Source organism: Denticeps clupeoides, chromosome 14, assembly GCF_900700375.1.
Source record: "Denticeps clupeoides chromosome 14, fDenClu1.1, whole genome shotgun sequence".
Classification (NCBI taxonomy): domain Eukaryota; kingdom Metazoa; phylum Chordata; class Actinopteri; order Clupeiformes; family Denticipitidae; genus Denticeps; species Denticeps clupeoides.
In genome coordinates, this window is record NC_041720.1 from 9,851,520 (window position 1) to 9,865,917 (window position 14,398).

General features: G+C 43.9%; 2 protein-coding genes across 2 annotated transcripts; both read right to left on the minus strand.

Moving 5' to 3' along the window:
* Nucleotides 1–6,969: 6,969 nt before the first annotated feature.
* LOC114763748 (trace amine-associated receptor 1-like) lies at nt 6,970–8,536 on the minus strand. Its single transcript, XM_028953501.1, has 2 exons — nt 8,504–8,536; nt 6,970–8,363 (listed from the first exon to the last, which is right to left on the minus strand). Exon 2 carries the CDS (start codon nt 8,330–8,332, stop codon nt 7,355–7,357), a length of 978 nt encoding a protein of 325 aa, XP_028809334.1. The 5' UTR covers nt 8,333–8,363; nt 8,504–8,536; the 3' UTR covers nt 6,970–7,354.
* A 1,056-nt stretch (nt 8,537–9,592) lies between these two features.
* Nucleotides 9,593–11,160, minus strand: LOC114763747 (trace amine-associated receptor 1-like). Its single transcript, XM_028953500.1, has one exon. It carries the CDS (start codon nt 10,964–10,966, stop codon nt 9,944–9,946), a length of 1,023 nt encoding a protein of 340 aa, XP_028809333.1. The 5' UTR covers nt 10,967–11,160; the 3' UTR covers nt 9,593–9,943.
* Between the last annotated feature and the right edge of the window lie 3,238 nt (nt 11,161–14,398).

Here is a 14,398-nt window from a genome sequence, read left to right on the forward strand (position 1 = left end):
CACCCCAGGCTGGTGCCTTCTGGGACTATGCAGCCCCTCTCGCTGCACGGCCCTGGTGCCAAGGGGGGGGGCATTGCCAGACCATCCGGCTAGCCCCTTCTGCGTCCGTTGGGACAAGCAGGCCCTCTTCCTGCCTGTCCCAGCTGGGTCCTCATACCTACCCGGGGGCTCTATGGCGCTCCACCCCTCTGGAGGCGGACACAGACCTATGCCTGGCCCACCCTCCTCACCGGCTACCGGAGGACCCAGCTCAATCGCTTCCCCACCTACCCTCCCCTCAGGAGGAGTCCCCAACCCAAACTGCACCCCCCCAAAAAATTCTTTGGGGGAGCGCCCCCCCCAACTGGACTTAGGGGTACCTTGGGGCTTGTCCACCTCGCCTTGGACCAGCACATTCGGGTCAGGAACCTCCTCCCTGGGGTTCGGCTCCGCGGCTGGGTCGCCATCTGGTGGACACAAAGAGGGGAAGTGGGGGGCGACATACGGACACATATACCACGCACACACACACAGACAGAGACAGCCAGAAGAGAAGGTCATCTGGCTCCCTCTCTGGGCTCTCCGGGATCTCCTCAGGGGGCACAGCCAGGATCTCGGGAGGTGCAACCTTCTCGTCGCCCGCCAGTGCTTGGTCTTCTTGCCCCGGATCCTGACTGGCGCTGGATGTGGTGGAGGGGCAGAGTTCGATCCCTGGCTCAGGCTCTGGCCGATCAAACTCCGCCCTCAGTCTCTGCTGGAAGTCCCGAAAACTCCTGTCGGTCTCTCCCTGCTGCCAGAGGGCTGCGCTCCAGCCCCATGCTGATCCAGTCAGACACGTGAGGATGGTTTTGATCTCATCCGTGTCTGCTGCCCCACTGAAGGGTCCTGGGACCATTGGGCTGTCCCACACGGGGCTGGGCACGTCGCTGGAGATGGTGGGGGGCGTGTGGCGTGGGGGGTGGTGGACGTCTTCTCCAGCATGCGAGGGTGCTGGTGATGCGCTGCCGTTCAGCTGGGGAACGTCCGAGCAGAGGGAAGGCGGGTCGGCGACTGGAGCTGGGAGGGCATCTTCCCTGTGAGGCAGTTCCGGCAGTGCAGTTGCTGGCTGGCGACCTCCTGTCGCCCTGTTCCACCAGCTTACCCCCGCATCGCTGTCCTCCTCCTCGCTGTTGAGCACCTCTGGGACTGACGTGGGTCTCCACGGACCTCGCAACTATCATGGACGGGCACGATGGGCGGAGCCATCCCGGCACGACTGCCCAATTGCCGTCATCCTCGTCGTAGTCCGTGTCGACCTCGTACCCTCGGAAGTCACGTGGATCTTCATGGATGTCGCGACAATCCCGGACGCGCGCGCTGGGTGGAGCCATCCCGGCCCCGACTGCCCAACAAAAATCCACGTCATTGTCGCTCTCATCATCCGTGTCCTCCCACCGGTGACTCCGAGGGTCGTCCACCCTGCAGACATCCTGGACCCAGGGTAGAATCAACTCCCATGGGCAGTACTCTGGCCATTCGGGCTGGAGCCTGCCCACCTCCTCGCTGGAGGGACGCCGGCCGTTGTCGCTTCTCACCCCCCTGGAAGTGACTTGGGTCCCCACGGACCTTGCGACGATCGCAGACTGGCGCGATGGGCGGAGCCCAACTCTCGTCTCCCGTGCTCTCATCGTCGTCCGTGTCGTCCCAGTCCACGGGGAGCCTTGCCAGCAGAGCGCAGAGTTCTTGGCTCGACATGGCGAAGATCGTGGGGGTCGCATCTTCTGCGCTCGCTGCCCACGTCACTTCCTCGCTTCTGCCGACGCCAACGTCCTTGCTCCGCCCACTCACCCGCCGACGTTGTCGCTTCCGGGTTTCGCGGAGTTTCCCGGGGGTGACGTCATCACGCGGCGCCGCGTACCACGGCTTCTCGGGGAGAAAACGCTCCACCAGAACGGGCGGCGCGTCTCTCCCCTGGCGTCCGCGTTCGCCGCGCCGGGCTGCATCCTTCGCGGTGTATTTTCTCCTCTGCTTTTGACCTCTGCGCTTTTGGGGAGGTCTCCGGCATACTGGGAAGGGGTTTTTTATTAATAAACAAACACTAAACACAAATAAAGACGGGCGCGGTGGCCGAAAACGATTTAACTTAAACAAGGAACACAAACTAACCCGTGTGGCGATTGCCAGAACTCAAATCACAAACATACACACGGTTGCCAAATGAAGTTCACGAAAATGCCGGAGACCTAGAAGGGGCGGAAACATCCGGCATTTATGGGGCGTCAGGATTGGAGTCAGGTGTGGAGCCCAGCTGCAGGCAATCCTGACAAATACAAATATCATGTCCTTTTCATTTCAAAGTTACTTATTATAATCCAAATTTTCACACACACACACACACACACACAATCTGTTTTTTCTCCCTAATTTTCCCATATACCAATCATTGCCATTTGTGTTGGACTGACTAGTGACTAAGGTTACTAGTGGCCAAAAAAAAAAACACTGTCAAAGCTCCGATGCTCTTTAAATCATCTATGGTCTCTGCAACTTTACATTAATTTAAATAATTAAGAAATGCACATATTACCTAAATAATTTAATTACTTATTATTAAATATACTTTTGTACATTTACATCCTTTTTTTCATTCTTTTACTCTTTTACTGGGTCATCATATTCTGCATTGGGAGCCCTCAAAATGGAGCAGTAGGGATCCCGTGCTGTGATTTTTCAAATGCAACCGTAGAAGTGTGGAGCCCCTGAACTGGGGCGCAGTTGCACTTTTAGGCATGTATGGAATCATGCTGTCATATTTTGACCCTAGCAGCCTGTCTGCCTCTAGAGGTCACCACTTGCATTTTGTGTTGAGGATCCACCTATTCGCTCTATACGGTGCTAATTAGGTTATCAACCAAAATGGAAGCATATTATTGTCACAAGCAAATGCAAGTTCGACACCACGAGCTGGACATGAAGGAACCCAATTGCAGGAGTACGCAAAGGAGTTGGTGCCCCTTTTATTCTATGAAGGCAAATCATTTAATAAACTGCAACGTCCGCCGGAATTATTGCTCAAAACGAGTAGACAAATAACAAGGGGAGACATTTGGGATTGGGAGAGACAACAGATCAATCATACTTCGAGATGAGTCAGGTTGAGGTTAGCTTTGACTGAGAACATCTCAATGACTGAGCAATGTGCTCAGCTCGGTGATTATTAAGCATGCTGGGAATCAACTGTCACCATCTTCCCATCCCGTGACGCAGGTCGAACTGTTATGTGACAATTAGACCAGCTTCACAAAAGAGTGGACTATATATTGGATGGATACACTGCTTTTTTCTGTTCAAATTCTCACATGTAAGTTCTAATGTTCATTTCCAGTACTGGGCCTTTGCTTCCACATCAATATTGTCACCATTCACTCAACTGTGTGTGCATTTGTCATTAGATTATTGCTTAGTGCAATGATTTTATTAATAAATACAAAGATCAATGAATTTGATAGGGGCCTCTCTGATTAAAGAAAGTTGAACATTGTTATACAGGCTATTGAGGAATCTTTGGAAAACATAAAAAATTAACAGCACAAGAATAACTAGTTCATTAACAATTATTCAATTATGTTTTATTAAAATATATATGTCACAAAACTTGCATCCTATGCAAACCAGGGAGAATTTCTGCTAATGAATCTGTGGAGAATCCATTCCGGTTAATGTTGTTGATAATAAATCTTGTTTATTAAAGGTGTGAATATATCAATGTGTTTTGAATGATGTAATGGGTCTCAGTTGTTGCTTTACTAGGTGTTATGGTCCCTTTGGTGGTCCCAACGGGTCACAAAGGTAAAAAAAGTGGCCTAACAATGAGTCATGATTTCAATATCCCTTACATGTACCTGATCACGATTATATTTGCTAATACAAACACGCACAGCAGTCAGAACAGTTTTCAATCATTTTTGTAAAGGTAATCCAAATTTTATGATGTATAGAAATACACACACACACACACACACACATAATGAGTCCTACAGTTGTAGGGTTGGAGAAGTCCAGAATGTATTCCAGTGTCATGGTCTAGATTACGTGTCCATAATGATTCTACTGGTCCCTGAAGCTGTAGTTGTAACGGTGGTGGTGGTGGCTGTGGTGACCCTCTGGTTTGTTTCATGCTATGTCCTCATTTAGCAGTTGTCAGGAACCAGGATTTATTTGCTGGTCTCTTCACTGGGATCTGCCAGTAGTCTGGGCGCCTGATTCCGTGTCTCGGAGAAAACAAACAGAAGCATCGGCAGACGGTGGCATCGTACGACTGATACTGAAGTATGTGGTTATAGTGGTATATTGGTGCCGGGTACAGTGGCCCGGTACCATAACTAGGACAGCCTAACTAGGGTGAATTTAACACTGTCTGTGTCTAACAGGGGGACTCTGTGATAAACTGGACTTTATAATTGACACTGTGTCAAAGTGAAGTGAAATGAGCGTCTAGGACTTTAACAAAAAGCCAGAGAAAACAGATTTTGAGATTCTGCATCATGCATTGAAATGATATTTCTTATTTTCGCAATATTTCTAAGGTGAAAGAATGCTATCCTAGTGACATTATCTACGTGCGAATTGAAAGAGACCTGCATCAATGATGACACCTAGATCCTTTATTTCAATACTTGGTGAAATAGAAAGGCTATCCAGGGTTATTGTGTAGTCAGCCTGCTTAAGCCTGGCTGCTTGAGGCCCAAGTACAAGCGCTTCTGTCTTGTCAGGGTTTAACAGGAGAAAGCTGGTGAGCATCCACTGTCTAATGTCCTTCAGACTATTTTTTATTCTGTTCAGCTGCTGCCTCTGATCTGGCAATGCTGACAGATACAGCTGTGTGTCGTCAGCGTAGCAATGAAAGGTAATACCGTGTTTGCGGATGACGTCGCCTAAAGGTAACATGTATAGAGAAAAAAGTAATGGACCTAGGACAGAACCTTGTGGAACACCAAACTCTACTTTACTATGTGAAGATGAAACACCATTGATTTCCACAAACTGATATCAGTTGGTCAAATATGATCTGAACCATTCAAGGGATGTTCCCTTAATCCCAATAACATTCTCTAACCTGGCAAGGAGAATAGCGTGATCGATAGTGTCAAACGACTCACTCAGATCAAGCAGGACAAGCAGCGAGATGCGTCCCTGATCAGAGGCCAACAGCAGGTCATTAACCACTTTAACCAGCACTGTCTCAGTGCTTGTACTTCGTGGATATTGTTACTGTCTAGGTATGCGCTCAGATGCTGGGCTACGATGAAGATTTTTGATATAAACGGAAGGTTGGATATCGGTCTATAATTTGAAAGCTGACTGCTTTTTAATCAGGGGAATGACTGCTACCTTGAACGAACTTGGTACGTGGCCGGTGCTAAGCGATGAGTTAACAATTTTGAGGATAGAATTTATAATATCGGGTGCTATTTGCTTAAGGAACCTTGTTGGAATCGGTTCCAAACCGCAAGTACATTGATTTGTCCATCTTCCATCTGTGTTAATTTTGCACTAATTTTGATTCAACACCCATCTTCCAACCTGAGGATCCCCCCAATGTAAATTAATAGACAAAGTTAGCTCATTATTCACAGCTTCTTATTCAAGTTGTCTGTTCCTCCTTAAATACTGCAGGCTACAATAATATTTATTTTACGTGGAAATGTCAATTTTCAATCTATGTGCACATTATTAGTTGATATTTTCACACATCCTGTTTTACCCTTAACAAGTGAGTTTTCAGTGGCCCAGAGCTTTTAAACTGTAGTTTTGTTTTTTTTTTTTTTGTAAAAGAATGCCATTCATCAATCCAATGCACTGTCCCCCATGTAAAATTTTCAGTGAAAACAGCGTTGGGCCAGACAGGTAACACTTGATGTCACCATGTCGCCCATATTAAAAACTGTGTGACAGTAGTGTAACTTATTACAAGGAATAATATACAAATAGTAACTTGCAAGATCTTTACAAGATCTTTTTTTTTTTTTTCAACAAGTACATCTAATGTATTTTTATACACACGCTGCTCCCGTCTATCAATTTGTCTGATCATGTAAGGAATTCACCTTACACATGGTGTCAACAGCTTACTTCAAAAACTGTCCAATGTATTCCAGCAAATTCTACAATGCACATCAACCTAGTTAAAAATAACACACCATTTCTATCGCAATTAAAGCTGGTAATCCTGCAACACAGTGGGTGTCCCTGTGTCCCTGAGGGTGGTAGTAGCCTAGCGGGTAACACACTCGCCTATGAACCAGAAGACCCAGGTTTAAATCCCATTTACTACCATTTTGTCCCTGAGCAAGACACTTAACCCTAAGTTGCTCCGGGGGGACTGTCCCTGTAACTACTGATTGTAAGTTGCTCTGGATAAGGGCGTCTGATAAATGCTGTAAATGTAAATGTCACCTCACATCACCAAGGTTGGTCATTCAGATCTGTGTGCATACGGGCTGTCCTTACGCCCTGGGGCAGCCCCTTTGTGCTGATGCTTTAAATAATTCTAATAATTTGATGAGCATAAAATTAAAGACATCACTATGAATAGTGATTTATAAATAAATCATAGTGAATACTGTATATAAAACATATTTTAAATTGAATTACAGTAATGTTCTTTATCAATATATTCCATTTTCTTTAAACGTTATGAGAAATGTGGCCTAAATGTGGCCTAGTCTGTCTTTTGCTATGTGGATTGTGTACTAAATTGAGGTTATGTCATGAATTTAAATTATGCTATGATGTCTGCTTTATATGTAGAACTTTAGTTGAAACCAGAAACTACAAAATGTATATATTATTAGAGGAGAAATGGTACATGGCTTCAGGGCATTAATCAATAATGTCTTATTTATGAGTACATAAACTTTATTTAGCGTTACCAAGAATACAGAAACTGGTGTGCAACACAGACTGCAACTGTGCAATGTCTGTAGCCTGGACCTTACATGACTATGAAGACATGGCATGAAAAAGTGAGTAGGGCAGTGTCTTCAGTGTCAAGTCAAATTAATTTTTTAAAATTAATTGTTACAGTCAAATAAAACGTTGTATAGACATAAATAAAAGCGCAGTCAAGCAGGACTTAACAGAACAAGAGACACTGGTATATTCGAGGAAAGCCATTACACAGCATGAGCTTCCTGGAAGCAGATGGCGCGAGGAGCCAAAGCTGACCACAAAATCTACAAAAGCATGAGATAACATTGATTTGTGATACTGGGAAAAATATCATATTGTTTTCACAAAATGTAAAAGAAAAATCATATCCTTACCACCATCAACAATGTATCACAATTGAAACCAGTACAAGGCTGAAAAAAGCAACGTAGGATCAATAGGATTTTCACTCAGAAAACAAATTCATTCTTGAGGAATTCTGACGAAATATTTTTCCTGATACAATAATGCTCAAGGCTTTCCTGAACCAACTGTAAAAGAATGAATAAACCAAAGGATTAAACATCGAGTTTGAATAGGCAATCCATCCGATTACATGATAGAACACTATCGATTTTGAAAGGATGAGAAATGACTGAATCATCACACAAATAAAAACGGGCGCCCAGCACATACAGAACACCACAAAGACCACGGCAAGTGTTTTGGTGGCCTTTCGTTCCATTTTGCTGATTAACATGTGCGTCTTGGATGTCATATTCTTCATGGCCTGATCCTGAATTGCCTGCACTTGCCTCCTCACGATTAGGTAAATCTTCAAATATGTGCAAATCATTATTGTGCAGGGGGTGTAAAAAAAAACAAGAGAGAAGAGAAACTGACTCAAGACGTTGATGGTCAGGGAGCAATGTCCGTCACCGGAAACATTTCCTGAAAAGGTGCTGTTCAGTTGCACACTCCTAGGGCCTGTGAACACCAGAACACCCCCAACCACGGCAGGGACGCTCCAAGTCAGAGTGATCATGACGGCAGTGACAGGCGGTGTCATTTTAAATTTGTAGCGGAGGGGGTCACTTACAGCGTAATATCGGTCGAGGGCGATGAAGGACAGATTTAAAACAGACACATTACACATCATCACGTTAAAGTTCTTCTGCAACGTATTTGCCGTATTCATGCATTTTTCTAAGATACCTTTGATACTCAAAGGCATCAACATGGCACCTACAGTGAGGTCTGCCACTGCTAGAGAGAGGATAAGAAAGTTAGTTGGTGTATGAAGCTGCTTGAAGTGGATTATAGTGATTATGACCAGCAAGTTGCCAAAAACTGTGACAACAGTTATGGGTACTAAAATAATGCATACTGAAAAACGAACAATTGGAGGACATATTAAAACCTGCCAGGAGCCATTCATTTTCATCCAATTTAAGACTGCTTTTCGTATTCAGTTTCTGAAATATAGAAAATATTCAAGGTTAATGCATGAAAAAAAAAAATTATTGTTAATCTGTACATGTAAGACAATGTTACTTTAAAATGTTTTTTGCATTCTGCATATTATACGCATTATGAAGCCTTATGAGCGACCAACCTGTATTCAGAAAAGGTATCAGTCCCACCTAGATGCTAAATGTGGTTTGGAGAAATGGAAAGAGAGCATTTTTATACCCCACTGTTCACCAAGCCACTCCCTAGACATCGCAGGGAAGCTGGGAGTAAATAAATTATCTCTGGTATTAACTATAGTCTGATGCTTCTATCAGCAGAATCCACTCACAATTTTTTCTTCTCAATTCAACTCATAACATTAATTGCACTAGCTAAAGCAAATCATGTCCTCTAGACAACATGACAAATACATTGTCCTTAAGTAAAAAAATACCATCTATATAGAGAGATATATGAATATATACAGTATGCAAAATATTAATTTGATCCACTGTTGATTATTTTCCCCACATATATACATATATATAAATGAGTGCTCTGACTTGACAAATAAAGAATAATAGCCCTGCATTGTCACAATCAATATCATGAACCTGTAAAAAAGACGCATGTTTCCAATGCTTCCGATGTCAGTGGATGGCACTGATATGTAACAAAGATCAGAAAATGGCATGTCATAATGTCTGGGTACTACCCAATATATCAATATATCTTCCACCTGTTCAGGGCAGTCTGAACAATTTCAGTCACATTTTACATGTGGACAGGACAAAATATTTTTAATGACATGGCCTACAGCTTCTTAAGTCAAAGCCTGACTAATAGTCTAAAAATTCAATTCAAAGGGTGTTTATGAAGGATAATCTTGATAATCTTAAATTTGTGTCCCATTATCATAACTTTGTGTTATATTCCTTTTGTAAGTATTTATTTAGAGGTTTGTCCAGGACGCTCATTGGGTGAAACATGCCTGGAAACAACTGAGTCTGTAACCCTGGAGGTTGTACACTGTTTGTGCTTCTACAAACATGAAAAAATCACCCTTGAAGGCATAACTTCACAAACTAGAACATGAAATGCCCAAGTTAGTGTATTTTCCTGGTTTTATTTTAATCATACGAAGGAAAATATGCACATAAAACTGTATTTTATGCATAGGTTTTTGGTTTATTATAGAAACTGTGCTATAAAGACAAACATATACATAGGATATGTGATGTGTACAGGGTTAAATCACAAAATAAAAGCTAAACAATGGAGTTGAGCAGGCAAGAAAGCAAATTTTCCATTCATATTATTATTATTATTATTATAAAAGCCATAATGACAACTGATGAAAATTGCTGTAGGCCACTGAGTATGAACAACTGAAGACAGATTTGAGCAAAGGTTTACGTTTGAGGTACTCATACAATAGATACAGTTTGTGCTAAATTCATTTTGCAGTAGATTTTATTTTCTTATCTAGCTTGTTAATAAAGTTTTCATGAAATTTCCCATTAAAAACATTTAACAATTTATTGATCTCTATAAAGTGGAATACAACTGGAAACCTTCATGTTGTAGTGCTGATGTTGCGCGCTCACTCTGAAAACAGCCTTATATTTGATGATCCAGGCTGAAATATTTTTCCTTGCAAAATGATCTGAAATGCTTTCCTGAACCAGCTGTAAAACAGGGCGTACACAATGGGGTTAAACGTGGAGTTGAAGTAGCCAACCCACACAACGAAATCGAACACTAGATCGGGAATCGGATAACCGATGATGGGGTCAATGACATTGCAGACAAAAAAGGGCAGCCACAGTGACAGGAACACACCCATGATTATAGCAAGGGTCCTGGTTGCTTTTCTTTCCATCTTGCTTACGGCTGAATTTTTCCCGTTGAACCTGCTGTGAACGTTGCTGTCCTGAATAAGCTGTGCTTGCCTCTGTGCAATCAAGTAGATCTTCAGATAGATGCTGAGCATTATAACACCGGGAATGTAAAATGAAAGAACGGACGATACAGTACTTGACATAGCACTTTGTAAAAGAACACACCGACCTTCACAGGCAATACTGTTGTACAGCTCCTCGATTCCTAGAATATTGAGCTCCAGGAACACCATCCCGAACCCCACAGCAGCCGATATGCCCCAGCTTATTGTGATCATCACAGCTATTGCATTGCTGGTTATTTTAGTTTGATACTGGAGGGGTCGGCCAACAGCATAGTATCGATCGATTGAGATCAGAGACAGGTTTAGTATGGACGCCGTGCAGCACATGACATCAGTGCTGCTGTGGATTTTGCAGAACCATTTGCCCAAATACCAACACGTTTCCACGGATCGTATCATGCTGGGCGGCATCACTATTGCCCCTAGGAGCAGGTCTGCCACAGCCAGAGAGAGAACAAGGTAGTTGGTGGGTGTGTGCAGCTGCCTGAAATGCACTATAGTGATGATGACCAGCAGGTTGCCGCACACAGTGAGCAACACGGTGATGGCGAAGAAGAAATAGAGAGGTAAGCGTACAAATAGTGGATAGATTACCTTCTGGCATGAGCCATTCAGCGAGTCATAACAAAAAACTATATTGTCACTGCTTCTCTGGTCCATCTCTAGTGACACAAGATCAGTTCTCTTCTAACAGGAGACAAGATAAATAAAATACATTATCCAAAGTCACGGACAAACCATCACAGATGCTGCAGTTCCATATAAACTGCTCTGTTATACGTAACATATAACGTAAAATCCTATTGCACAGTGTTACAGCTAATGTGATGAATAAACACATACGCAAGGTTGAAGTCTTCTGGACAAGAATGTCAAGAAGCACTGTGCACACTAATATTTATAGAGCTGTAGCTCACATGCACACACAAAAAAACAAAACCCTGTGACACGGTAATGAAGACACATCCCACATGTCATGAATCCCATCTAATTACCATGGCATTAGAATAAAGGAAAGTGTTTTTAAAAGAAAATATTTACGGCAATTGCTTTATTAACATTTTCGTTAAAAAAACATATATTGTTTTCACTCTGTAAAACTCACTAGTATAACTTACATACAGCTAAATGTCAGGCTAAATTAATATGTTTATCATAAGGATCAAATTTAGTATAACAATTTAGTACAGAAATGAGAACCTATGTAGTAGCAGACTATAACAACATTATGAGGAGAAGGAAAGAGAGGAAACAACTTTTAACTTAAACAGAATTTATGGAATATTAGATTGGATCAAGGAAATGAGGCACACTTTTTACCCACAATCCATCAGACTTTTGGGCTGCTGACAGTCTGCTCAGGACACCATACAGGAGGAGAGGTTGTTAATGGCGGTGACTGGGTGGCCAGAGCTGTTTGATTCAACTCTGTATTTAGCACGACAGAATGCAGCATGCTGGCAGAAAAACGCAGCCGTGCCACCACCGTGCCACCAGGGGGCGCATGTGCATCGAAGACCCCATCGAACATGTAGGAACCCACAAGGCAAAAAACAACAAACATAAAAGAGCGGTGAGAACACTTGTTTAACACTTGACCCGAGTTGGTGGGCAGTCAGTGCCGAGATGGCTCCGCCCATCACGGCCGTACGCAATTGTCGACAGGTCTGTGGGGATGATGCGGAGGTAAGCTGGTGGTAGTCGGCAGCCAACAACTGCGCTGAAGTGCCCATTGTGCCCGAACCCTTCTCCGGAGCAGCAGGTACATGCCAATCCTTCTTAACATCCTATGGTGTGTACTTCCCTCACACTCAGATGCAGAGTAGATCAACACCATACTCGCGCATCTGACTGGGTCAGGATGGGGCTGGGGTGTAGCCCTGTGGCAACGAGGAGAGACAGACAGGATGGGTTACCGGAACTTCCTAGAGCTACTGAGGGTGGAGTTCGATCGGCCAGAGCCTGAGCCATGGATGGAACCCTGCCCCACCACCACACCCAGAACCAGCCAGGATCCTGTGCAGGAAGACCCCACGGTATGGGACGCAGCACTGGCTGTCTCTCTGTGTGTATGTGCATATGTGTGTTGTGTCTGTATGTCACCCCTACTTCTCCTCTTTGTGTCCACCACATGGCGAACCAAGCAGCAGAGCAGAACCCCAGGGAGGAAGTTCCTGACCCAACTGCACCAGTCCAGGACAAGGTGGACAAACCCAAAAAATACCCCTTTGTCCAGCCTGGGGGAGGGTGCTCCCCCAAAGTTTTTTTTGGGGGTGTGGTACAAGTTGGGGGTTCCTTCTGAGGGGAGGGTGGGTGGGTAAGCAACGGGGCTGGGTCCTCCGGTAGCCGGTAAGCAGGGTGGGCCAATCATGGGCCTGAGCGCCACAGAGCCCCCTGGATGGCATGAGGATCCAGCTGGGACAGGCAGGAAGAGGGCCTGCTTGTCTCAAACAGACACTGCCAGCAGGGACATGCAGCGAGAGGGGCAGTATGTGCCCAGAAGGCACCACCCAGGGGTGCAGGAAATGGTTGCCGGATGGTCTGGGACCACCTCCCTGCGTGGGGCAGGGAGCGACGCAGGAACCCGGAAGGTTCGGCCCAGGCTTTTGTGTGGAGGTTGGAGGGACCGAGGCCGCCATGCAGGACGACATCAGGGAGCCAGATAGAGGGTCCAGGGCTCCGGTTAGAGGACACAGTATGGCAGGAGCCCTGTGGTTGCCACCGTCCGAGGAGGGGGGGTTCTGTCATGATTGGGTGCACCAGGAGACGCACCTGGCACCAATCTGCATGACAGGCGGTTAAAAGGGCGGTTTATGTTTTCCCCTTTTGTTTCCCCTGTTGTTGGCCCTCGCGCTGGTTTTGTTTCCTTATATTAATAAAATCCTTCAATCCTGCACTTTATCCCCCCGTCAGCTTGTGGATGTGACAATCTGAAGTTAATTACATCAGAATAACATAATTGAGATTTATTTAAATGCATGCACCATTTCTAAATGCATGGGTTACAAAATATATTATATGTGTCTGTGTATTACATTTGTAAATTCTGTCTTTCATTAACTGATATTGAATTACAAATTCATTTCAAAACATAAATACTGCCACAATACTGTCATGCAGAAATAGTGATGTTGCGAAAGGAGGGTAGGTGAGTAGGTGAGTTTCACAATTTAATCTGTGACCGTTGAACAGCCGAAACTGAAACATCCACATTGGCATAAACGTAAATGGTTCGGCCTTACAGTTCTGTCAGCAGTGAAGAATCAAGACTAGTAGAGCGGTGAACTGAACTCAATCAATGAGCATTAAACCTTGGGTCGGTGCTGATTTTAAAGTGAGAATCACAGTTTCCACCTCCTACCTGTCATGTGATGCCCCGTGTGTTTATTAAATTTGTTACTTTGTCATGCAATTATGCCTCATGCCGTCACTCTGTCATGAGTGTCTCGGTTTGGAATGTGAAACACGAAATGAATGAGTTATGGTTGGCCACACCTACAGCTGAGTTATGGTAGGACTTGACTAAGTTGTGACCATAGATTATGTATACCAAGCAGTTCATGAGATGGTGGCTTGAGTTTACACAAAATATGACATTTGGTTTTATATGCTGTATACTCAAAATGCAACATATTGTCTGTAGAGTAATTACTGGTTATACACTGTTTTTTAATTGATACATAACATAACAACAATTTTGACCAAAAATTGTGTACGAATTTTTGTGTGTCATTTATGGCATTTATCTCCTGGTTCATAGGCGAGTGTGTTATTCACTAGGCTAAACGTGTATGTATGGTATATTACAGTCACAACATTCCTAGTTAGGCAATAAAAATATTTTTCATTTATCCCAATAAGGTATAGACATGAGCCAAAATGTACATTTTTATTAAAGTGTAACCTATTGGTGAATGTGCTATTTCTAATGTTTGACCATTCAATGCACAATTTCTACACAGTTTCTAAGGTCTAGTCTACATCTATTACAAAAAATCCACTACTTGGACCTGTAATCACTATAATAAAACATATTAACAGGCTGTGAACAAACAGGAAGAACAAAAATAAAAATTAAAGAAGGGCGACCAA